The sequence below is a fragment of the Stegodyphus dumicola genome, chromosome 1 (genome assembly GCF_044657685.1).
Source record: "Stegodyphus dumicola isolate Sdum_Otavi_A_Nest chromosome 1, ASM4465768v1".
NCBI lineage: Eukaryota > Metazoa > Arthropoda > Arachnida > Araneae > Eresidae > Stegodyphus > Stegodyphus dumicola.
Genome location: NC_140768.1, coordinates 282,783,686 through 282,811,647, shown reverse-complemented (window position 1 = coordinate 282,811,647; position 27,962 = coordinate 282,783,686). Strand labels below are relative to the sequence as shown.

Here is a 27,962-nt window from a genome sequence, read left to right as displayed (position 1 = left end):
CCATAGCTTCTCTTTAAAGTTGATTTTTTTCGTTTTTTTACCAAAAGTGATATGTTTTTAGTACAAATTTTAATCAAAAACTCCTTCCAAGCTTTCATTATGTCAATTGATTTTGAAACAACTGAGTCTAAAATCGACTGAAATGATCATCTTATGTAGTACGTTTTAAAAGTATTAACAGTACCTTGATATAAAGGTTGGAGCAGCAGAGTAGTGTTCGGTGGTGAAAAACTCTATTGTGATATTAGGATGTGTTAATATCAGTGAGTGGACTGGAGCATTATCTAGTAGTAAAAGCACCTTGAAGCTTTCCCTCCTTTTTTCTAAAGTAATTTTCAAACTCCAGCACAAAATAGTTGAAAAACCAGTCTGTAGTTGAATCTCCTCTCACCTAAGCTTTTGAGTTTGCTCTCCATTGTATTAGTAAGGTGTTTTTATTCATGCTTTTAGCACATGGGAATTAAAAGATTTATAAACTAGCAAGAGTTTTTTCATTAATTCTTCCACACATTGTTGCACAAAAGTGACATTATGTGATCTTCGGATGCCTTAAAGCTGGATATATTTTTCTCTTTTGGTTTTTAGCCCAGAAGGGCTGTTAATGTCATTTTGGAATTTTGTATCAAAAATTTTAAATGTCCGTTTCATTTTTCAAATTGTAGCCACCAAATATTATCGCCCCTGTACTGTTATACTTAAAGAAATTAAATAGTGAAGAATCTGCATAAATGTATGTATGTTTCTCTCACTGTGATAAAACAACGGTACCTAGAGCGATCAAATTTTGAATAACGTAATCCTTTACCAAATATGGGCATCTGGAAGCCCTAATTTAGAATTTGTTTTATTATCTATTTCATATTTTGTCACACATTAAAGAACTTTTTATTAACAAACTCAACGAAGCAGCAGAAGAGTACCAATATTTTCTGGATCTGTTTCGCCAGCTTCATTATTAGCCATGTGGATTCTTTTTGAATTTTTATGCTGTGAATTGCAAAATGTTTTTAAAATTTTTTTAAATCAACTCTTCACCAAACTCTGGGTTTACAAAAGATTCTCCGCATTCTTTAAATGTCTGTAAACTTTTAGAGCTTTTTCTGTAGTGATATTACTGGCTAATGAAATCTTTTTTTTTTCACAACATTCTTCAAATGCTGAGTGCCTTTACAGAAGATTCTGCATTGCTTCAGATGTTTGTAAATTTTCTCTAATGATATTTATTACTGACCTATGGAATCTTTTTTTTTTTTTTTCCTTGCATAGCAATGTTAAAATGCTGAGTGCCTTTTCTATTTTCTGAATAGTTGGCACATGGGGATGAGCTGCATATTTTGCAGATATTGAAGATCCTGTAATAATTGCCCTTCCTTTTTTTTTTTAAAGTTCTCATTGTTACTTCATTTAAATTTAGGTTCTTTGCAAGATGAGATGCTTTCTCTCCTTTTAAAAAAATGATTCAGGTTTGTATTTTCACCTCCAAAGAAATAATTTTCTTTTAAAAGTTGTTTTCTTGCTTTCAGATGAGATTTATATATAATTTCACAATAATTACGTCTGAAAACAACAAAGTTAAATCCAAAAAGTTTTTTTAAAGTTTCTTCAAAAATTACAATAATATAATTTATGTAATCTACTTACTGAACACTTGGAACGCAAGATATATATTATGTAAATAATGGCTATGATTCAGTTTAAGAAGAATTTCAGTGTGAGAGAATGCGGTTGTCTTGGCCATTATGAATGGCATGTCTATTAATGGATTAATAGAATGGATACGGATCCATTTTGTGTAATATAATTGATCTACTGTATCTGTAAATAATATCAGAGTAAAGCAAGGATGGAAAATAAGTTTAAGACAAACAAAGACTTAGACAGCTAGTTTTCCACGGATTTATTTCATGTGTATAAATAAAAAGATTGTTATTGTGTCCTACATATGATGACATAGTATGCAACTTTATTTTGTAATTGTTTAGAATAAAAATCATGTTATCAAAGTATATGCATATATAAAATGTTATAAGAGGGCTTGTTCATATTCATTAATGTGCTAGAATGAAACCATGCTATATGAGAGTTTCTGCAGTTTTTCTTCTCATGCAAGAGCAAAACAGTATTGTAGGAAACAGTGTTATAAAAGGGATACATATACTCTGAAGAATCAGTGACTCAGTATGCTATATTATTTCACATTTTGTGGGTATAAGATTTTAGCCATCACGTAGTCATGTATAATGTCATTAAATTGGAATTTGCATTGCATATAGATAGTATCTTTTAAACACTTCCAGTGTTATTTGAACACTGGCCAGTTTCTCTTAGAAAGTCATCCAGTTTATTCAGCTTATATAGTATAAAGCTGGTGTCATAAGAATTACTTTGATGAACTTGTTGTCTTAATATGATTATTACTTCACACTTAGTCAAGATTCCAGTCTTCATAGCATCATTTGTGTTGTAAATCATTCAGTCTTATACTGGATCTAAAAATGAGAACTTTTGTTACTTCTAGTGTAACATGAACCAGTTTATCCTATAAAATTACCTATTTTTTTCATAGGCAGATATTCTTAATGTGCTTTGCCATCTATCCATCTTACTTTTCTGCATTTTCTTTCAATAATCAAAATTTATTCTTAATTTAGTAAAATAAGGTATTAAAACGAAGAAACTTCATATGACTTTTAGTAAAGCACTGAACATTATTTTCATTCATCCATTTATATAAAATATCTGAAAATTTTTCCTGTAGGAGTCCTGAATTAGGAACTATTCTTTATACATTAGTCTGAAATTTGGGGAAGGGATTTTTTTTAATTTGGTGTAGATATTAAATGAAAACTATAAATTTTGTGTAGATATTAAATGAAAACTTTTAATTTTGAGAGCGACCAGATACAAATCCCTCTTTCTTCCTTAGTAGAGAGGTGGGGATTGTAAAATGGAAGGGGCAACAACCATTTTTATATCAAAAGCAGTAAATGGAGTAAAGCAAGTAGGAACATAACATCGGTACCACGGGAAATAGTAATAAAACCTGAAAAACTAAGGTGTTAGAATTCTGAAAGTGGAACAAAGCAAATAGGAACATAGCGTCATTGTCAAGGGCAATAGTCATGAAACCTGAAAAACTAAGTTATTTGAATTCTGAAAGTAATACGTTGGACTGGATTGGAATTTGTCATTAATTTAAAGATCATCAGTTTTTGTCAATGTGAAAAACTTCAAGACAGTCTAGTTCATATACATATATAAGATAAAAAATATGTGACTTTGAATTAAAATTAGCTATAGACTCGTAATTCCTCTTTTTAATTTGGGCACTTTTCCCTCACTATTCTAAAAATAGTAATAGCTTTTTCGAAACTGCATCATATCTGAAAACTGATTCCGCATGATTTCATCTTAATCTTCAGCATTGTAAATAGATAGCTCTTAGTTAATCAGATTAAAGAAAAATTTTACTATGAGTACTGAAGTAATCCAACTACACTCTGTCTTTTGCCCTTCTTTCATGCTTTAGCTTGCATATGCTGCTCGAGTCACTGTATCATCCATTGTTTGAAGATGGGCTAAGTTTTAAAATTCTGGGGTGCATACTACACCTATAAATAGTATGAAGCAAATTTGGTTTCCCCAAAAGGTGCAATAATAAAATTCAGCCATGTTTGTCTCTGCAAGTTCATCCTTTCCATCTTCACAGCTCTGCCAGTTTATATGTGCAGTTTGGGAATCAGCAACTCATCTAGACATTGAAGCATTAGACAAATATATATATATATATAGGGTTTAATTATATTTAGGGTAGTAATTTTACTGAGGACAACAAAAACAAATTTGTTGAGTAGTCATGAAGTAAGGTCCTAAAATTTCACAAAATTTTCACTGTCTGGGATTTAACTAATAATTTTGTCTTAACTAGTTGTTGCATAGTTGGGTAAAAATCCCTGAAAACTGCAATGAGAGCTGGTTCTGGAGTCTTCAGAAGTAATTCTGTGGATGCAAAGTTCTGATTTGGATTACTTCATGTTTTTTTTTTTTTTTTTTTTTTTGCATAAATTTTGATAAAGGTAATATTATACATAAGAAGAAAAAAGTCATACAGTTAGAGAATGATTAAGAGGGAAAACTAAAATACATGAAGTCTTATAAAATCTAAATTTTGCCAAAATTCATGCCGTGATAAAATTATATTACTATTTTCCTCATATTCTGTGGCTGTGTGATGTCTTTTTTTTTTTAAATTCCTTTTTAATTTTTATTTCTCTCCTCAGCAATATTTGATAACACAGTGACATTTTACTATCAAGATGCAACAATAGATCTCCCCACATTTGATATGGGGCATTCTGGTGACATATATTTTCAATTTAAAACAACTGCCGAGAATGGTGTGTTAGTTAACAGTAGAGGACCGACAGATTATATTAAAGTTATGCTTGTGGGTAAGTTTAAAATTTGGAAATTTAAATCCTGTAATGAACTGCTTATAAATTTTAAATGCTATATTTTGTTTACTGTTATAAATTATTTATTGGAAATAGTTTTTTCCAGAATATAGCTGGGAAAAATATAAATTTGTGTTGCTCCTTTACAAGAGCTATAAACCTTCAGGATACATCAACTTGGGCATTTGATATTGGATTTTTTTTTTTTTCCCCGTTTTATTCCACAACTTTATATTTTGATACTGTTTGAATATTTAATATGCTTAAATAATGTTATCTCCTAATTTGTATGTATTTATCATTGATTGCAATATTTAAGAACATTTTCACTATTTTTCTACTTGTGGAGAAAAGTAATTTTTATTATAAATGGAAAATGAAGTTCAAAGTTTTCTATTTTTAATTGACTGTGCACTTCTAAATTTGACAGAGAAATAGATTTAAAAAAAAAAAGTCCTTATCTTCATAATATAAGTGAATTTACTATAGAAAAAAAAGTTTTAATGAAAAATGTTCCTATAAGTAAAAAGTTTTTAAAAATGTGCATTGCTTGAAAAAATGGAGAAATATTTACACAGTTACTTAACATACTTCTCCTCTTCTCTTTTATAGAAAATGCACTGATTTAGTTAAATGTGTCATGGTCTTCATAGCAATGACAATTCTGTTGCTATTTAAATGTGAAATAGAAGCATAAATTTCATTCCTGATTTTATGATAGAATTCTAATGAACATTTTGTGGTGATTAAAGCTTTGAATTCCATCTTTCTAATAGATCTTTAATGCATTTTGTTGGATTTAGATGAAATCATTTCACTAGCCATTATATGCAACAGTCATTTTCAAGAAAGAGTTCAGCAAAGTACCTTTAATATACATTACAGTCTTTAAGCAATAATTGTAGAATATTTAATATCAGCATTATATTATAAGCAATAATTGTAGAATATTTAATATCAGCATTAACTTGGTAATCTAATGTTTATGGTTCATTGTCTTTTTTCTGGATTGTGATATGGTGACTGGAGTTTTCTAAATTGAATCTGGAATTATCCATGATTAAAATAGTGTTGTTTGGTTTTTATTTCATTTTCTGTATTTATTTAGGATGAAATAGTAGACCATTCAATTTATATCCAGCTGACATACTTTGATCTCTAGATAAAGTTTTTTTTTTCCCTAAGCAGTTGTGTGTGTCATTCATTAATTCGATGTTTTGTTATGAAGGTATGTGTTATTGCAGTCAGCTTAATAGAAGTCGCCAAATTTTCAGAATGTGCCAAGTCTGGCAGCCATGCACATAAAAATTCTTCAGGCATCCATTCTCATAACAATCTCAGGTAAAACAAATTTTTTATGACCAAATCGGGGTAATTTTTCTTTCTTAAAATACGTGGAATTTGCCAGCAATGGAGAAAAACTTTGTGAAATTTCTGTTGGAATAAAGAATTTTGCTGCAAAATCTAAAGGAAACAACAAAAAGATATGTTTGATAGGTAGCTAGCTGGTGTTGCAGAGATTTGTGCGATTCCAAGTCTGCAATTTTCTAATTTTTTTTTTTAAGCGAAAATATATAACTGTGTTTTTGGAGAGAAGAATAGTGCTAAAAAATTACAAAAAGATTTGAAGATGAATGTGAGTGTTTTATTTTTTTAATGTATTACGTATTCCTTATTTAACAATTAAAGTTTGTATATTAAATTGTTAAAAACAGAATAGGTTGTCTTTTCAAATACTGATAATATCTGCCAACATAAATATCGATATTTTAGGAATCGTTTAAGTCTTGAAAACCACCAATTTGATTTTCATTTGCAAAAGATAGCCAGACTGTTTTCTAGGGTGGTTGTGTTAATATGTAATTACAAGTATTAATATGATAGAAGTCATTTGAAGCCTTCATACAAAACTAGATTTTTGCTTTGGATGCAGTATGTTCTTGATCTCTTTGTGTCACATTTAATGCTTTCATGTTACTAATTGTTATAATTTAAACATGTCATTTCAACCATTTGGTACCCCACCAGTTATTAGGTTAAAATATTAGTAGCTCATCTTGTGATCTATATTAAGTGATTGAATGGAGTGACTTTATAGCTGCATGTGTTTCTTTATGTCTAATTTAAATACAAGCTAATTTTTCTTTAAAAAGTTATCAAAATCATTCCTTTCATTAGGGTCTTGGCTTTTCTTGTAATTTTGCCATAATCAATTTAATCTAATGCAATTAATTGACTTTCCCAAACTATGTTATTGTATAAATTCCAGTAGTTTACTTTAATTTTTTTAAAATCATATCCCTTGTTAACTAATCTCAAACATAACTCGTACACACATTGTATTCATCATTTTGTGCTCTTGAATAAGTATCTGGAGTGTAATTAAAGTGCAAGTGACTACTTGTAGCTTGCTTTCTCCTAATTTTCATTGAACCAAAAGGAAATTATTTGCTTGTGAATTCATTTTTCCAAAAGTTATTGCTTTTTCATCCCTTGTAAATCGTTGTTTTTTGGAGGTTAACTTAAAATCAATATAAAATATCAAAATTTTGATCTTTTCTTTCAATGGCACGTTATATGAAATCTTGCTGAATAACTTATGTTTGTAAAATTGAAAACTAACAGACTAGCTAAGGTCATTCATTTGATGTAATCATTCTTTGCCATCTTTTAGCATTTCTTGTAGCTTATAAACCAATAAATATTTGAAATAATCCTTTTTTATTGCTCTTTCTTACACATTTAGAATTAATTTTTTTTAAATTAATGCAAAGTATGCATGTATTCTGATTTTATGAAATGATTGAAAATTATGAATGTCTATCAATGGTATTACATGTAAATCACTCAAATACTTATGTAATACTATTGTAATGCCCAAAAGCTGATAATTAAAATGTTTATATTTTTCTTTAACAAACAAAATTGATCTTAAATTTTCTCTGTTTTGAATTTTGCAGAAGGAGATCAAATCCAGTTTCAATATCATGCTGGAAATGGTCCGCTGGGAGTTAGTGTTGAAACTTCGTATAAACTGAATGACAACAACTGGCATTCTGTATTAGTTGAACGAAATAGAAAAGAAGCAAGAGTTGTTGTTGATGGGAGTTTGAGTGGTGAAGTGAGAGAAAGAGCTGGTCCTGTCCGGGCTCTGTATCTTACAAGCAAACTGGTCATTGGTATGTGGAAACTTTTCTTGCGTAATCAGATTGTACATAATTTATTTTTGGCTCTCATTTTGATAGAAATTGTGATAAATATTGCTGAAAATTTGTTCAGTTATTAAATATAAGAACTTTTGGCTCTTTTCTGTTATAGAACATGAAAATAAAATTTTCTTAAGCATAAAAAATGTGTCATATATCTTTAAGGTTAGTTATTTCAAGAAACAAAGTGATTAAAAAAAATTAGCAGGGATTTTTTTTTTTAATAATAGTTTGGAAATAAGAACACTATTATGTCATGTAAGAAAGAACATTAAAATCAAAGGTGGCCAGTAAACAACAATGTCAGTTATGGTTTCTTCATGTTTGTTTTTGTCTTGATTCTGGTTCACATAATTTTCTCTCATTGGAAGTATTATGTTGGCAAATTTATCTTCCTTTATCTTTGGGTATGTTGTCCTATTATGGAGAAGATCCAAATTTCTTAAAGGGGAAAGAATGAGGAAGGATAAATAACTCTATATTAATTTTTTTTAAATTCCGTTTTGACCATAATATAAAGCTGGCTCATATACACAAGAGTTCAAAATGAATACAACAGAAAAAATATATGAGTACTGTAAAGAATTTATTTCACAAATGCAAGTGAAACATTCCAACTTTCATTTGGTATTTGTGAAATAAGTTCATTCCAGCAGTCTCAAATAAGTTTTCTTTTTGTGCCACATATTTTGAATTACCCTGTAAAGTCCTGTGTTTTTAATGTTTTTGAGGTGGAAAATAAATTTTCACATATAAGGTAACTTACATAATGTGTTAGAAAAGTAATGAGACTGAGTTTGTACTTACCAAAGTTTTTTGTTTTATCAAACAGCAATGTTATCCCCTTCAAAGTAGTTCCCTTGGGCAGCTATAGACCGATGAAGTCATTGTTCCCACTCTTAATAGCAGTGCTGGAAGTCTTCAACTGGTATGGCTTTTAACTGGTTGGTCACAGTCTTTTGAATGTTCTCCAGAGTTCCAAAATGGCACCCTTTTAGGACATGTTTCAATTTCGGGAAAAGGAAAAAGTCACAAGGACTCAAAGCTGGTGAATAGGGGGTTGAGGAACAACAGTTAATGCGTGTTGAGGTAAAAAATTCACTGATGGAAAGGGCCGTGTGACACAGGGCATTGTCATGATGAAGCATCCCCTTGTCTGCAATGTGTGGTCTCATACAAATCACTCTTTTCCTGAGCCTATCAAGGACACTTTTATAAAATACTTGGTTCACAGTTTGTCCTGGTGGAACAAATTCTGTGGGCACGATACCCTTTTTGTTAAAAAAAAAAAAAAAAAAAAATCAGCATAGTCTTGATCTTTGATTTGCTATTTTGACATTTCTTCGGCGGAGGTTGATTTGTTTCAGGATCGTACTCACAGTTCAACAATTGAGAGTCTTGGTCATTGGCAATCCTCTCAAAAACAATGCACATGTTTTTTCGATTGTCCTTCTGTTGAGTTGTGAGGTTTTTCAGGACCACTTTGGCATGTTCTTATGCATAAATCTTTCGCATGTTCAAATCATCTGTCAAAATTTTGTGTATGGTGAAAGTGTTTAATTTAATTCTTCAGATATCATCCTTATTGTTAAACGACAGTCTGATCTCACGAGAGCCCTCACACGTTTAATGCTTTTGTCAGTTTTTGAAGTTGCAGGTTCCCCTGAGCGAGGTTCATCTTCAACGTTTTCTTGGCTTTCCAAAAATGATTTGTGCCAGCGGAAAACTTGTGCTCTTGATAAACAGTGTTCTCCATATACTTATTTCAGCTTTTCAAAAGTCACACTCATGGATTCACCAAGTTTAACTTAAAACTTTATTGCACAACGTTGATCTAAATTCTGATGCTCCATTTCTGTAACACACAGCAAAAACACAACTTCACGTATGGCACAGTCAAAACTACTGTGTTAGCTGTATGGAGTTGTAACTCGGACTGAGGAAGTGGAATAAACAAACGGATCTAGCACAGGCCTTAAGATACAACGTTGCCAGATCGCCCACAGCATTGCCAGTCTTATTACTTTTCTCACAAACCTCCTACATGTGATGGGTGAAAAAGGCTTTATTTTCCAAAATATTTATTGATGCAATGCCATGTGCTTTTAGTTACAAAATTTCATAAATAACCAATTTTGTGTAAACAGTTTGTCCTTTGGGGGCAGGAAGCTTTTGTAAATCCAAAATTTACTCTTCATTTAGTGTTTATAAAAACAAAAAAATTCAATAGTAAAATATTTATCATAGTAAAATGATTTAAGTACAAAATGTTCCATACTTTAAATTTCGATTTATATGAAGTTATGCAGCTCCTTACTTTCCTTATTTAACACATTTATGCTTCTAATTAATTTGCATTTCTAATTGTCAATAATTCAAAAAAAGTGCTCCTGAGCATTTAACTTATAATTTTGTTCACAGCCAGTGCAGTTGTTTTATGCTCATATGCATAACAGAGTTTATTGCTATTTTTTGTGTATTTGTGTTGATCTTTGGTAGCCCCCCCCCCAAAAAAAAATGAAGAACAGAGTTTTATGTCTCTATTTTTTTTCCCACTTTTGTTTTAACTGAATTATTAGAGGAATCTAAACTTTTTTAAGGTTTTGACATTAAAACAACTGTGTTTTAAGCAGTATATTTATTTATATTTATTTTAATACTATTTCATATTGATATATTTGAAAACTTCATTTTTTATTGCATAAGTTTTTCTTCTAAACTCATGTTTTTTATCTTTGTGCATATTTCAGCCAAGAGTAAAATTTGACCTGATTTACATGCTTTTCTTCAGTCATACCTTTTGTTCAGCTTTGAAGTATTACTGTATACAAAATTCATGTATGTATTAATATTTAATTTCCTGGAAACAACTGTAAAGTTAGTAATGTATAATGTTTTACCCAGTATGAATCAGAAAAATCACCTAAACAAGTAATTTTTTAGATTCTTCTAAATCTGCACAAAAACATTTAATAATGAGTATTGAAGAGTGATTTGAGTCTGTCAATTTATTCTCTAATGTCCCCATAATTTTTCTATGTAAAAGCTTGAAAATCTTTTCTATATACTTCCTAAAATCGTGATGAATATTGTACTAATTGAAATTTCTGAAGTGTGGAGACCATATGAAAATTTGAATTTATATTTACAGAACCCTCTCCTCCTCCCTCAAAAGGCTGAAATTATAAAATTCTGTTGTTTATTTTGAGAAACTTTATGAATAGAAATATACGCCTAAGATCTACATTTAAAGAAACAAAGCTTATTGCTATTTTTTTCCAGTTACACCATATGAGCTTATTACTAGAGATATTCCACAAGAAAGATAATTAAGTGATCTGAGTAGCGTATCTTGAGACAAAATAAGACAGATAAGTTTTTTATTGTGTAAGTAAGCAGCAAGTTTCGTGTCCTTGCATTATTCATGTTTTTAATTCAATTTATTTATTTATTTATTTTTGGTAGTTGTCAGATTTAAAAAGGGTATTGGTATTTACTTCTTATCCTGTCTATCATAAAACTGGTACTAAGCAACATTTAGCCTCAGTTATGGATATACACGTTTCAGATCAACACATTCACAGTATCTGCTGTTTCATTTGATTTAATTTCAGTTTACTCTTGATAAGCTACCTATTGTTTTTATGAAGGAGGATATAGATTAACTGTTACTGTTGTATCTTTATTGAATTTTTTTTTTTTTGAATGAGCAAAATTTGGGATCTGCTTTCTACAAAACAGCAACATTTGGATTATTTTCAAAGTTAAAGGATCCTACCATAAAATAAATATTTTAATGTATATAATCTTATACTTTATTTGAGAAAGTGTAAATAATGGCAATGCAATGTGAAAAACTGTGACAAGAGAACATGTATTCGAAAATGAACATGCTGTAGAACCACATATGTGACTGCACTCTGTTTCATTTACAGCTAATTGAGAGAAAATATGAGTATTGAATGGGAAAAACAACAGCTGGATACGGCCAAAAAACAGTAATAGATTGGGAAGTTTGTAGTCATATCATTCAAAACAAAGTTTCCAGTAAAATCAGAGAGCCTAACAAAACAGTAGAATTTGATGAACATCTTACGAAGTAGGTCGAATATTGATATTTTATAAAATAAAGAGACATCAATTCCTTCAGAATTCTCTAGAAACAATTGGTGGGATCTCTGCCAACTTTTATGGTTCTATGGTAGCCAAATTTTTTGCTTAATGGAATAGTACATAAGTGCCAAAGTATTTATGTAATAACTTTTATTCATTTATTTATTATAGGTGCTACTGTTGATTATAGAGAAGGATTTGTTGGCTGCATACGAGCTTTCATGCTGAATGGTGCCATTGTTGATTTGCAGCGAATGGCTTTAGAATATCCATATGGCATCAATAATGGTTGCGTTGGAAAATGTCAGAGTAGTCCATGCTTAAATAATGGAACATGTATTGAGGGTTACTCAAGTTACGTTTGTGATTGTCAGTGGACAGGATTCAAAGGACCTATATGTGCTGATGGTGAGTGTAAATTCGCTTTGTCAATTTATTAATTATTATTTTAATACATTTCTCTGTCAGAAATAGTAATTGGAATTTTTTTTTAAATTCTCACAAATGATATTTTCTCCCTATCTTTTATAGAAATTGGCGTAAATTTGCAAACTAGTGACTTTATTCGGTATACTTTTGAGAATTCTATTTCAACTCTTGAAGAATACATTCGTGTAGGTTTTACCACAACTGACAAAACTGGCATGATTGTTGGTATATCATCTTACAGTGAGGAGTATTTTAATTTAATGATGTCTACAAGTGGTGAGTACAGTTTTTTTTTTTTTTCCCTTCCTTTTCCTTCTTCTCCCTGTGGAGACTAAAACGTAATTTGCAAAGAAAGTGATGAGTTCCATAATTATATAATTTGTAATAAATTATTTATTTGCAGTAGGGTCTTTTTAAAGTCATTTTAAATAAGGCAAACCAAAAACAAAGAATGTGTATAAAATAAAGAATATGTAACAGTCCCTTAAGTCTCATTGATAATCTAGTTTTTCCTCTTCTATTGTAAAAATAGTTTTTTCTCTTCTTGCCACTATCTAAAGCAGTTCTTCTGAAATCATGTTTTGTGAGTGTCTTTAGTTCTGATGTTGTACCCGCCTTAATTTCCTGAATCAATTCAAAATATTTACCTTTCATGCTGATTTTAATTTTGGGGAAGAATCATAACAATCTATTGGGAATACATCATAAGCTTTTTATTTAATTGATAACTGTGTAATCAAAATAATGTATGACACTAAGCATTATCATGATGTTAAAGGAAACTGTGTGCCCATTTTTCTAGCTTGCTTTTATTTTCTCCCCCCCCACAGTATTTTTAAAATATTGTATTAAGTCTTTATTGTGTTCGGGGCACACTAGTGGCCGGGTCGTAAAGTTGCTGAACAGTAGTAGTTTGAATCCCGTGAACAGGCTAGCTGCATGGGCATTTTTGTGGTTTTCCCCATGTGTAGCATGTATATGATCCAATATCCCGTAGAAAGGGGGATAAAATATTGTATTAAGTCTTTATTGTGTTCGGGGCCCACTAGTGGCCGGGTGGTAAAGTTGCTGAACAGTAGTAGTTTGAATCCCGTGAACAGGCTGGCTGCATGAGCATTTTTGTGGTTTTGCCCATGTGTAGCATGTATATGATCCAATATCCCGTAGAAAGTCTTCCACGAAGGCATTCCTCTGCTTAGGCAGATAGGCCTTGAGGCTTTGCTTTGATCATATAAATCATACCAAATCTTGTTGTGTTCAGAATTCATTTTAATATTCTTGAGTAAAAATTGAGCTGGTGTATTTTCAGCAAGAGAGAAGAGAAACATGACAAAGCAAAACATAAAATTAGGCAAAGTAAGAGTCTTCTATTTGGCATAGATTGAAGTGGCATAGTGAATTCAAGTTATCTTGGTGAACTGAATGGTGTTTTTAACAGGGCTGTGGAGTCAGTAGGGAAAATGTCCGATTCTGATTCAGACTCTTGGAATTTTAAAGACTCCGACTCGACTAGGACTGCCTCATATATATATATATATCTACATATATATGTAAACATATACACATGGGTTACAGCTTATTTTTTCTAATCTAAAAGAAGTAATAGATGCTACAGAAAAAAAAAATTGATTAAATAGGAAATTATTTATGTTAATTAGCATTTATTATGAAATTTAAAAAAAGTTCTAAAAGAGGTGTCTTGCAAGCGCCAGTCATATTTCTCTATTTCTTCAAAGGAAGGCCGTGTAGAAATCTTGTTTGTATTTTTTCATTTTTATATCTAAAGGCTCTTGGTTCTTTATTTTCATTCACTTTGCCTTAGCCTTTTCAATATTATCCAAAAAAATTTCTCAAAATCGAATTCATCACTGGAAGAAGATGATAGAGACTCAATTGCAGTGTCTGCAGTTTGACTGTCCTGATTCGAATTCTGCAATTGTTCTGAGAATAATTTCATTCTTAATGGAAGTTCATAGATGGCTTTTTTTTGCCTTTTTAATTTGTTCGTCATCCAAGAAAATTCGGTGTTTTGGATCTACATATATTGAATCCAGCAAGATCCCATTGTTTAGCAAACTAGTTTTTCTTTTCTCCTTTGAAGAAATGATTTCTTCTGCAATAAACCCTCCATTTCAGAAAGAACAAACATCCCTTTCTTCCATTCTCGCCTCTGGTCAATTCTTCAGATTGCAGCTTTTTTGTGGCTACATACGGTGTAGAAAAAAAGAGTTTCTAATTCTGCAAGATCATTCCACAGTCTTTCTGTTAGTGAAACATTAGGGTTATCTACATCTTCTAAAAAAGTCCTTAATTCTAAAAACCTCTTTATCATCAAATATGTACTTCCTTATCGCATTGCTTGATCAATTATTGCTCTTTTTCCTGCTCACTTCCTAAGAATGGCATCAAATTTGGGAGTTCTTGCTGCTATTGCTGCTTACCTAAATTTACCAGTGATATTTGTAACTAAATGAATCAGTTTAATCACTAATGGCAAATATCACATCCATCCTCCTGCCTTATATTTATTTATTAATATGTCAAAATAACTATTTATTAATGTATACAGTTCTTAAATAAAAATAATAACTCAGCTTGTTATTAATTTTTTCAATTCATTTTAATTTCATTTCAAATTCAAACTGTCCAACAAAACTGGAGTCAGAGTCAACCTATTTTTAGCAACTCCAGCTCCGACTCCTTTTACTCCAAAATCTGCCCAACTCCATGACTCCGACTCCACAGCCCTAGTTTTTAAGGAATTGTATAAGTTTTACAATAATTCTCCAAAAAGGCTAAGGCAATTAGGCCATGTTGCTCAGCTGTTGCACTCAAAACTCTTGAAATTGAAATATTTACATCAATTAAAGTTAGTAACCTTCTTGCTCTGTTAACAGTAAGGGAAAGAATGTTCTATGCCCAGAAGATTGTTGAAATAATTGAAAAACTTTTGATTTGTAGCAATATCTTATTTCTGGCTAATTTTGTTCTATATTCAAATGTGCAATTGTTTGTCGATTCAACTACTATTAGTGGGAAGTTTAAGAACATTCAACGTACAAATACTAATCATGAAGATTTTGATTCAAACAAACAGAAAATAATTTTACATGGAATAAAGTTTCTTAAGAAATATTTCCCAGGATGGTTATGTGGGTGTTATAAAGGTTTTGATGCTTTCATGTGGCCTCATAACAATTTGGAAAGTTATGGAAAGGATGAAATTGTTACTTTATACAATCACTTCAAAGGATATCTATCATTTCAAACCCAGTCTTTTTAAAGAGTAAAACTTGAAATCTTCACACAATGAATGTTATGAGTTTCAAAGTTTTAGGGTGCAAAAATACATGGATTACTTTCCAAAGCAAATTCACACAAAGAAATATTTTCTGTTCTCAGCCAATTATTGTCAATAGTTGAAGTTTTGCCATCTTCCACACCATCTTGTGAATAATGATATTTTAGCCAGATGAATAGCATTAAGACTAATCTTAGAATATGCATAGACAATGCGACTGTCAGTGACCTTGTGATTATTAAACTCAATATACCTTCACCAATAGACTTTAAGCCACAAGCAGACTTCTTTTTTTGGGGGGGGGAAGCAAAACATCAAAACACATTAGCAATGCAACCAAAGAGTGTCTGAAGCACACGTTGGATAAAGATGATGTAGCTGAGAGGGTATGTCAAAAGTGGCTAGTCCTGGTAAGTTTTTATTAATTTTGGGGAAAGGGGCAAGGGGTGGTGGTAACTAGAATTTTCGGGGCTACTGGATTTTCGAAATTATTTCAGGCCCTTATATTTATATATATGTAAGTTTTTTTCCTTAAATTTCTTTTGCTGGACTTTGATCTTTTTTTTAGATTTGGCATAGTTTTCCACTTTCAATTTATCTTGGCATGTCTTCTATATTTTTAAGTATGCTTTAATATTTTTTATTATATCTTCCAGTAATCTTATAGTACTTCTTTGATAAGCATAAAAAATAATGAATAAATGAAAATAATTCATGAGATTTGTCAACAATTCACCAATTGAGAAGGGGAGAGTAAACTTGTGAACTTTCTTCTTTATACCAGATTCTGGCATTAATGTTACTGAAGCACTGATATACATATATATATGTAATAATATTTTAAAATCAATTAATTAAATTCTAATCATATTGCTTAATAATGTATTGGCAATTCTCTGCCTAAATTGCATCCCTGTTTCTAATTTTTAGCAAAATCCCTTCTTTCTTATAAATTATATTAACCTCTTGATGCCCGCCAAATCAAATCGCCAAATTCATAAATCTGTCATATTACATAAAGTCCTTATAGAACACTCCTGATGAGAAGATAGCATCACCTTGTGATCTCAATTAATATCGCTGATTGGATGAGCACCATGATGTTCACATATCTATAAATAGGGCTTCTCCTCAATATACAGGAGGAATGCTTGGGAGATGGATGCTAAAATAAACATATCTCTTTATATTTGAAATTTTGTCTCATTTCTTTTGCCTCGACTGCACAACACCAATAATGTATGAGAATCTACATTACATACATATCAGTAAAGACATAAAGTAAGAAATTTAGAACTAATTTTTCTTAGAGACCAAAAATAGAAATTCATTCTTGTGTGAAATCCTATGTTGCATACTTTTAAAACTTATGTAGTAAGTAAGTTTAAATTAGCAAACAACTGCATTCAGCTAAAATGTAGATGTTAAAAATAAATACAATTTAAATAAAACTAATAAGAAAAAATATGTTAATATTGATTTCAAGCCTAATTTAAAATATGTATTGATTTTTTTAATGTTGATGTTTAATTTTATAATTTTATCTGGTAATTTTTAGGCTATCTACGTTTGGTATTTGACTTTGGTTTTGAAAGGCAGGAGATAATCATTAAAAATGAGAATTTTGCTTTAGGCCAACATCATGATCTCCGCATAATTAGGAGTGATAAAGGGGCAAAGCTTACAATATATGTAAGTACATTAATGTAAATTTGTATTAAGTGCCATATTTTGTACTAATCACATTGAAAATTCTTTCTTTTTATAATTTTAGGTGGATAACTATGCCCCAATTGTACATACATTTGAAATTGATGAAAAAGCTGATGCTCAGTTCAATAGATTGAAAAGTATATACATTGGTCGTAATGGTAAGTACTATATTGAAAGATGATGTTATTTCTAGAAATTGTTGCATTTTTTATTCACATTTCCCCTTTCAATGTATCAAATGTTGAGTTTTAATTTATTTTATTGTATTTTATATTTTTAAGTACAAGAACTGTATTTGTGCCTAAAGATTAAAATACTCAATTCTTATTTTTGAAACTATTGAGAATATATTTATATTCTTGCTATTCACATGTCATTCAAAATTATTCAGCTAAAAGACTTTTGGTAAAAGTCTTTCCCGCCCTTTCATCCATTTACTCATTACTTTTATTCAATTAATGCATTTTCATTTTAAAGCATTATACAGCTATTAGATATTGTAGTTTTGTTTATTCATTTATTGATATATGTGCTTTGAGGGGCTTAATGTATTGAATGAAGAGGATAAAATTTATTTTATTTTCTCAGAAACTATGGGTAGTGGTGAAGGATTCAGTGGATGCATTTCACGTGTGCAGTTTGATGATCACTTTCCTTTGCGAAGATTATTTCAGGAAAGTCGTAGATCATCATTGGTATATTCATTCCCTGAAGACATTCGCGAAGATGACTGTGGTATTGAGCCAGTAACTCATCCACCTGAAATAAGAGCAACAAGACCACCCCCTTCTTTGCCAAGAGTTCACATTGAGGCACATACAGCTGGTGCAGATGATTCAGCAATATTAGGAGGTTTGTATTTTTCCTTTTTTGGCCAGCAGCTAGTGTCATGAAACATACTGAGCATGAATGGTGAGGTGATGTCATGATCCTATAAAATTTCATTCAATTATTGAAAAATGCTGTTCCTACTATTTAAAATTAACTTTCTAAATAAATTTTTGTATTTGTTGGTTGTCCAATAACTGCTGCACTGCATCACCAAAAATTATGCCCCATGACTTTCAGTTCTTGCAAGTGTTTGGCTATTGTAGAGACTGTTCTCGATTCGTCTGCAAAGAGGAGTTTTTTTTAATTTCTCTCTCTCTTTTTAAAGCGAATTTAGGGAGAGTGGGGATCAGCAAAATGAGAGAATAACTGTCAGCTTGGTATGGCTCATCATCACTTGTGTTCTTACTTATCATGTAGAGGCAGACATTGACTGCAGAAAGTAACATTCTATATGATGCTGTTTTGAATTCGATTGCCGGAAAAAAATCTGCTAAAAGTTAAGAAGAAAAAAATGTGACTAAAAGATGTTAACAGATATCATTGCATGCAGCAAAACAAACAAGTACTGACTTTTTTTACATTCACCTCTTATCAGTTTTAAAATTAAACTATTAAATGCAATAGCACTATGTCAAATTCATTGGAAATACATTCCAAGACTTAATAAAGAATGTAAGTAGTAGGATATTCATGTAACATACCTAAAAGTAGTTAAGTATATTGATAAATTATAAAATGTAGAACATCACCAATGTTCAATAATGTATACCCCACAAGTGCATTAAATTACATACATACTATTAAAGAGCAATGCAAGATATGCTGTATACTGGAGTGTACTCTTTCTCTTTAAAACTTATGAAATTAAGGAATTTTGACACTTTTTTTAATATGCATAAAACAAGTAGAAATGAAAGTCATTGTTGATTCAACAAAATGATAAAAAAGTAATATGACTAATATAACGCTAATAGGAATTGGGAGAATGTTAGAACCAAATTTTAATGAAAAGGTGTGGGTATGGGAACAAAACAAAAAGAAGAAAGATGAATATTCATTTCTGTTTATGATAGGTCACTCGATGGCGGGAGAGACAATGCAAAAAAACAAAAAAAATCTGATGATGGTAGAGAGTGCCCTAACCTCAGAGAAATGAGAAATATATACATGAGTTATATGACAAGTGGCTTTCCTTTCACGAGATTTTTATCTCAGCTATGAACTTTGTCACGTTAGGGTAGAAAAGTTATGCCATTTTCGCATGTGCTCAACATAGGATGTAGTTTTATAACTCGGGTTCCTGCTGACAAGTGTTTCTAACACCTGAGTCTTCTGTTTATGACGCAGAGTAAACCGTGATGCCCATACCAATACATTTATAGCTATCAAGTAGGGTAGTGAAGAAAGAAAACTAAAAAACACAAATCTTCAAGGTGACCCGTAGCTGAAAGCAAACATGAGGTTTTACTGTGGTCATTATATTCTCTGTGTTAGATTCTGTCAGCTCAAAAGGAGGTTGCAGGTATTCATAAGCAGGATTTGTTGGAAAGATGATAGTATTGAATATATTAAAGCTGCTGTATTTTGGTATTTCATTTTGTTATATTCTGTTGTCATTTAGTATGCATTTAAAAGTTTGAACAATGCTTTTTTGGTCTTGCTGTGAACTGTAAACACTGAATTAGTGGATAGAAGAATGTAATTGTATTATATCAGATTAATATTAGAACTTCAAAGATAGTTCTAGCCATGCATTTTATTAAAATGCTTTGTTAAATAAGTACTCATATGTAGTTATTTCGTATGTGTAATGTATGTATTACTTGCAGTAGTATTATAGAAAAAGAATAGTAGTTTTAGAAGAGACTTAAAAAATTAATTTTGAAAAAAAAAAATAACAAGCACTTGAAAGCACATACTGTTACTACTATCAGAAATAGGTTTTTATTACACCTTTACTAAATTTCCATTTCTATCAACAATAGCCTGTTGTTCAAAGTAATTCCAAGTACATAACAAAACTGATTGCAAAGCTATCTCCCCCCAATCCTTTTTTTTTTTTTTTTTTTTTGTGCATGTTTTAAATTTTTTAATGTTTGCCACCTGCAATATGTCCACTTTGACATGCCCTTACCCGAAGGGCATACTAATTTGAGAATAAGATGAGCATAAACTTGTCCGTTTCATCAAATGTGCACTTTGTTTTACTTTTGCTTGATCTAAACTTAGCAGACAGCTGTCCATATTACTTGGAAATGATGGAGGTATGCAACTGAGAAATTTAAATATTTTTAAGAAGTCCCTCCCTCCCCATTGTTGGATGGTAAGATTTGGATAAAACGAATCTTTGGACCCCCCCCCCCCAAAAAAAAAAAAAAAAAAAAGAAGAAGAAGAAGAAGAAGAAATAATGTAGCAGTCTTTATAAACTTTGTGTTTTTACTGTGTATATTTTTATGAAAAGTGTTTTAATGTGTCGGGTATTTTGGATGCTGAACAAAATGCAAATTAAAGGGATAACAAATCTAATAGTTATCAGTCATCACTGAAATAAAAAAATACTGTTCATTTGAAATATATTTGGAAAAATCCAACAAAAGTATGTGGTTGATGTATTATTTAACTCTTAATTTTTAGGTATATTGGCTCTGATATTTATTGCACTCATATTGATGGCTATCCTGATCGGACGTTATATGTCACGCCATAAAGGTGAATATAAAACACATGAAGACACTGGAGCAAAAGATGCTCCTGATGCTGATACTGCTGTGAGGATGGGCAAAACCGGCCATGGAGTTCCTAAAAAGGAAGAATGGTTTATATGAAGAAATCTTTGTAGAATGTTGGAAAATATTACATAAATGCCCTATGTGGTGCGTATTGTTGCCTTGCTCAACAAGTTATATTTTGGACTATATTATTTTGTAATGTGTGTTGTACATATTGCATACAATTCCAAAATGTGATATTGATTGTGTTCAAAATCAGTATCGTTTTTAGCTATTCTAGACCATGTTTCTGAAGTATTTCTTCATTACCTATCGTTGGAAAAAGATTTGTATAGCATAGCATTCATGCCTTTTTAATGAATCCTCCTTTTACCCATTTCTTAGTCCACCTAAAATTTTCAATGATAGGCATTTGCTTTTTAAATTGCATTTCTCTTATATTCAGATTTAAAAGTATTTTTTAACATGTTATTGATTTGTCAAAACTGCTATTCGTAAATTTAGGTATAAAGTTTATGTCAGGTTGCATATTTATTTTAAACTCATGTAGTTTTTCTTTATAATATTTCTCATTTTTATTGTTTAGATTTCATGCTGTCAAAGCTTGTTGGATTCTTAGAAAATTATGTTATAAATATTTTTATTTTAGTTAAATAGTGGGAAAACATTTTTAATATCAAGTACTTTTACCTGCAGAAAATATATGGTATTGTGGTAAAATTACATGGTATTAAAAATATTTATGTCATCAAATTACTTTTTGAAAATTTGATGGTATTTTATAATTATTTAGTAAATAATTCTTTTAGTGCATAAACATAATTGCATAAAACTTCATCAGTTTATGTTAGGAAGAGCATTATATCTGTGAGTGTGCAATTCTTTTGTTGGTATCTCTCTTTGCTTAAACTGCTGCTTTAATTTCCTGATTAAAAGTTATTTACTAAAAGTGTCCTTTTTCTATTTTTTTAATAATTGTACAATTATTATTCCTTTCATTTACGACGTACAGCAGATATAATGCATCATAAGTTAAATCATTTATATGAAGTTTGTTGTTTAATCTATTGTTAAGATGGATAATTTTGATATTGATTTTGTGTTTGTTTGATTGAGTACCTAGAGTATTTGAAAATATGTGCTGAAAATGCTGAATGATTTCTGTGTATATTTTGTTTTAAAATTCAGTTATTCAGTAGCTAATATGTGAAGAAATGTATGTTCTTAACTAATATGCAAAGAAATGTATGTTTTGTCACCATATTTCACTAATGGATATATTAAAATATGTCAAATTTTTATTTAGTGGATTGATCCGGTGATTTTTGCTATATATATTAAATGTGTTCTTTTTGCTTAATTAATTAAAATTTTTATTTATTCAATTTCATGATACCACCCTTGTTTTTACTAACATCATATCATGTACTTTTGCAGTGCTTCATATGTTTAGGGACAAGCTAGTTTATTAAAAAGCACCATATACATATATGCAAATATATCTTTGTACAGCCTATACATATCTATTGATTAAGTTGCAAATGTTAACGACAATACTTTATATTTAGACTATTAATATTAAACTATACAGCTACCCAATAAATATGACCACATTCTGTAGGATCAGAAGGTTCAATGAAAAATTACAGTAATACCTCCATGTATGCAGAGAATATGTTTCATTGACTGTAACTGTATATTATAATAAAACACAATAGTGTAATATGCATCAATATCGTTAAGAATTAATCTCCTGAAGTTAAAAATATCAAATGTAAATCCAAGTATGGTAGGTGTTAAGGCAAGAAGAATCAGCATAATGTTCATAAATTTGCGGAACTAGTTTCAAAGGTTTAAACGTAAAACCTTCTTCAGCTAAAGAAGGGCAAATGATTAAAGAGAAACCTGTGCTGAGGAGATAATGTGTATGAAATGCACGAACATTACACCTATTCTTGTTGCCTCAGTACCTCCACTAAATCGCTTTTCATCATGTTATTTTAATTCAGATTAAACTCAAGTATTTAAAATTAACTGTTGAAAACATTACCAAAGTATAGGTGTAAAAAAAAAACTTGTTATGATGATATTCCATCATAAATTAATAACATATGGAGACTTCTGCACTTATTTAATAAAGAAAAGTCATAGCTGTGCATTTTGCTCACATGATTACTGTGCATAAGGCTTGCAGCAAATTTTTCATACAAATGTAGTGACAACAATTTCTATTAATTTTTAAGACATTTACTGCACATTTTCCTTTGAATTATTTTTGCACAAGGCTTGCAAAAAATATATCTGTGCACAATGCTTTCAAAAAGAAATATGTTTTGCGAGTAAAATGGCAAACAGTTCGTATTTTGTGGAGACACAAAATTTATGTAGTGTTATGTTATGTATAAAAACACTCTTCTTTAAGGCATTAAAGAAAAGAAAACAAATCTCCCTTGCCAAATTGCAGGAAAATGGATCGATAAAAGACTTACTTTTTGTTGGCTTTAATTATTTTAGAAGCTTATAATTTTTAGCTAAATTTACTTTGTGATTGAATAATTTGAAATCTTGTAGTACAAAATTATTTGTTTATAATGCATGGGAAGCTTCTGATGTGATACATTCATCAATGTAACTTGTAAAAGTTTTCAAAAAACTACTGTTTTATGACCATAAAATAGATCATATAATAGAATGTGATGGCAAAATGAGTTGATTTATGTAATGTAATACATTCAATGAAGTCAAATACATAGTTGTTGATGTATAGCACTGTGATGTAAATGGTCATTTGTATATCTGGAAAATGAAAATTATATCTTTTTAAATATGCATTAATATCTCGTGCGATGTATATTATTAGCACATTATTACTTCAATGAACTATGTTTCATGTGTATTTTATTACTAAACAATTACACAAATGCTACTATCTTTGCATTCAGCCTTTCCTGCATGTGATCAATAAAATTGGGATCATCAGATCTAAATTATTCTCACACGATATTATTTTTAATTTTCTGAAGGAGTTTCCTGTAATTTCTGTTTTTATCTTATATCGTTTCTGTGCATACATTGTAGTAAATATTGTTTTTTTTAAATTTCTCATATTGAAATCTCATTTATTTAGTGTTCAAAGTTTACATTGTGATTTTGCTAAATATTTCTACTAAAACTTTCAAAGAGCTTTGACTTTCATGATGATTTCTTGCAGAAAAGTCTGTGCTTAGCTCCACCTCTATTTCCTCTGGAACATAGATCTGTTAATTTTACAAATTTTGATTTTTCATTTTGGATGTTGGCAAATTTTCAGATTTTGCAAACTGTAAATAAAAGAATGCTGCCTTATTGAAAATGCTTCTGGTAGTTGTTTAAAAATATTTAAAATAATTTGAATTATAAATATTTTATTGAATAGTAACATAAGCATTAAAATACTTTAGAGAAATTTGTAACCTGTATAATTTTTTTTTATATGTAGTGAGTGCAGCTTGAGTTTATCCTGATAATTCAGATGTTAAGAAGTAATTGTATTTGTCTATTTATTTTTATGTTATCTTTTTGACATGTGATTTTTCATTTCCGTCCTTCTATATTAATTACAACAGCTGTTTTAGATTATAATTAAGATGGTCGATTTTAAAATTAATTTTTGCATATGCTCTGTCTTTGTTTATGATGTAATAATCATTTATACACTTTTTATTTTGATCAGCATATTTTGTCTAGAAATGTTTTCAGAAAATGATCTGTTTGATTTATGTATTGTTTTTATTTTATTAATTATATTTTTTAAATGTTTTATATCACCTGGGTAGGTGGCAGCAAGATGGAGCAATGTGTATATATATTTTTTAAATTGTGTAAAATTGCTCTAAATTTTTTACGCTTCTATTATTATGGTATAGTTGGAAAGGGTTTTTAAATCTTGTGATATTGCAAAATGTTCCATTTTTCTCATGAAGGGAGTTTTATGTATTGTTAGAATCTCATTTGACATCATTAATTTCATGTTTTATACATATCCAAATGCAAATATTGCATTCATTCCGTAAGTTTGAAACGTGTTTTATACTGCTATATTTTAAATACGTATTTCACTAAATTTCGTATAGTTGTTAGGTTTTGCTATATTTCATTGCAGACAGCATAAACCATATATGCAATGATATTGAGCATCTAATATTACAGAAAAGTAGTATTTCTCTATTCTAAGGATGTGTGTAGGCAGAGTACTATGTAAACAATACTTTACTTTCTGTTAATGATAAAAAACTGCTGAATTCTCCCCTTACTTTTACATTATGATTAAACTAGTCTGTTTTGTTTGAGAAACCAATGCCTATACAAAAGGAAATTTTATGTTAAAAATCTGCTTCTGTTGCTTCATTTATATACTAGTTTCTTTACATTATATGAGTGAATAATTTTAATATTAGAATTTAACTATAAATGAAGAGGAAATGCTCCATACATTTAAAAAAAGTGTTCTTGTATAGTTTGCTGGAGACATAATCATTACAATATATAATATGCTTAGGCCTTGTAAATGATAAGCTATAAGGCCTTTAAATAATAATTTTTCTCAAATGTTTATCAGAATTTGTGGGATATAATCAGTTTCTATAATATTTTCTATATTCCAATTTTTGCCTTATTGCCTTGCCATATTAATAGTCTTAAATACTATACTTTAAACACAGCACAATAACAGATTATTTTAATTTTGATATATTTATTTGTAAAAGGGTGGAAAATTATATATGTTGTTTAGTGTTGCATTTTCTCTCTATATATATCTATGAGTTTCAATAAAAATTTAGCTTTTAAATTTAATGTATACTAAATAAATTTGAGTATAAATGTTTTATGGATCACATTAATCGTGAATTCCATAATGCATTCAAAGTAATATGCTAGATAAATATTTTTCTGAAATGAAAATATAGGAACTATAAATTAAGCTATTCCAGATTCTGGAAACTAAGTATTTGCTGATAATGAAACAAATATAAATTTGTTAGTTGATTTTTTTTTAATTTTGCAAATATATTTTACTAATACAGTCAAAAGTCGTTAATCCGGACTCGTCGGGACTTCGGCGATTCCGGATTATAGATCATCAGTTTAAATTTCGTAAGATGGCATGCAGAAATTCTAAAATTAAAAATATGAAACCGTAATTTATGAAATAAAGAACAATTATGATCTAAAGGGTATCAAAATTTACAAAAAAAAAAGCTTCATATTTATTTGTTTACTTTATTAAACATTTCTTTCAATGTAAGTTGTTTCGTTTTATGTGATAATACTTTCTCTTTAATTCTATAAACAGACATAATTTCTTGTTCAGTTACAAAGTTCCGCTGTTCAAGTCCCGTTAATTGCTGTGCCGAGAATACCGACTAACTTGTCAATAGAAATTTTTTCGTTTTCACTAACCTCTCTGTCACATTCTTCATGTCTTTATCCACTTTTTGTTCGTTGGACATCGAAACATACTTTCGTTTTGTAGATCCTTTGGAAGTTCCAGCATCGGAAATTCTATTTGACATAATCGAAAGTTCAAGTTTACTTTTATAAAATTGCTCTTACAGTCTGCAAAAAATAATAAGCGCGATCCAATTCAAAGATTAAGGAACAACGCAATCATTAACATTAACTGAAATAGATAATTAGATAATTTTAGCTTACACCGTCCGTTATACATTAAACGCGCAGGCGAAAACGTATTCTGCACTTGCGCACACGCATATGTGCAGTAGTCAAGGTCTTACGCGCACGCGTAAAACGCCTGTGCGCAAGTGCCAACGCAGCGCATGCGCAGAAAGTTTTTAGCTTTGAGGTCTGGATTATAGATCATTCCGTATTATGGGTGTCCGAATTAACAACTTTTGACTGTAATAGTTTATAATCATTAATTAACCATTGTATTATTATTCTGATGTCTTAAAGGAACTATTTATTGGAACTTTAATAATCTAAATTGTTTAATTTTGATCTGTGAAACCTTTTTCGTGTACATTCCTCTCCCCACAGAGATTTATTCTTTTTGCTTCTAATTTTATTTCTTGAAATCCTTATTAATTGACCATCTTTTATTTTTCTTGCAGCTTTTTTATTCCTTGTCTATTCATTTTTCATTAAAATGGTTATATTTTTACATTACATTGTTTCCTTGCAAGCTACTCTTAATTTTGAATTTGAAAACAAAAAAGTTTTTAAAAAATCAGTGACTGAGTCTGTTGCAAGGAAATTCATGCTTTCAAGTATGAGAAAAACTATTTTTTCAAAATATTAGAAAGCCTCATGTATTACATAATATTTTTGAAATTGTTCTATTATAATGTTTGCTTTGTAAGTTAAAAATTTAGGTAATGTAATAATTTTCAGTTGTGTTTCTATTCTGTGCATAAATTTAATTACACGTAATGTATAATATTTATCAGAGCATGTGTTAAATGGTTATATAATGCATTTTGTTTCCTTATTTATTACTATATAAATATACTTTTGTAGATTTTGAAGAAAAAAAAAAAAAAAAATCAAAATGGATGGATTCACTCAGGATATTTTATATTTGTTAATGGTTGCACCTAGTCTCACTTCAGTAGATTTTTAAGTATAAATTTTATATTTATTTATCCATTTAATATATGCAGTCTGTATATTTCACATTCCATTTTATCTGTACAAACATCTGTTTTTAAAGCATATTTTATTTGAAATACATGTATTAATTTGAGGGTATGTATAGTATTGATATCTACCATATCTCATGTTTATTTTACCTTTGTAGATTTTATATGTAATTTTATAAAAATAAAAAATACATATTTGGCAAGTATTTTTTATTTAAATTCGTCCGTTGTCATTAGAAATGCTGCAAAAACATGAAGGTAATTCCATGTTAAATTGTTTAATAATTTCTTTTCACTTTGTTTTAAAACTAATTTGTAGCATTTTATATATTAAATGCTTCAGGATTTGTATGACTAATCTATCATTTCAAAATGATCTGTAGCCATGACTAATATTTGGTGATTTGAATTTTATACTCCGATTTTCATTTAACATTTCATGTTTCTATGTGACTGTCATCTTTTTCAAGTATTCTATTATTTCTTCAATTTTTATCATCAAAATGCAGTAAAATCTAATATAGAAATCTGATTATAACTCATTCAT

The 27,962-nt window shown here is 29.8% G+C and overlaps 1 protein-coding gene across 3 annotated transcripts in view; it reads left to right on the top strand.

Moving 5' to 3' along the window:
* Positions 1-27,618, top strand: part of Nrx-IV (neurexin-4) — a 76,757-nt gene extending 49,139 nt beyond the window's left edge. For all 3 annotated transcript variants that reach the window (XM_035365428.2, XM_035365426.2, XM_085807874.1), the window contains 8 exons: positions 4,281-4,451; positions 7,415-7,633; positions 11,945-12,181; positions 12,305-12,478; positions 17,062-17,195; positions 17,278-17,374; positions 17,805-18,068; positions 20,683-27,618. In XM_035365428.2, the coding sequence (XP_035221319.1) occupies positions 4,281-4,451; positions 7,415-7,633; positions 11,945-12,181; positions 12,305-12,478; positions 17,062-17,195; positions 17,278-17,374; positions 17,805-18,068; positions 20,683-20,873 (1,487 nt within the window). In that variant the 3' untranslated portion in view covers positions 20,874-27,618. The remainder of the gene's footprint in view (positions 1-4,280; positions 4,452-7,414; positions 7,634-11,944; positions 12,182-12,304; positions 12,479-17,061; positions 17,196-17,277; positions 17,375-17,804; positions 18,069-20,682) is intronic.
* The last annotated feature ends 344 nt before the right edge of the window (positions 27,619-27,962 follow it).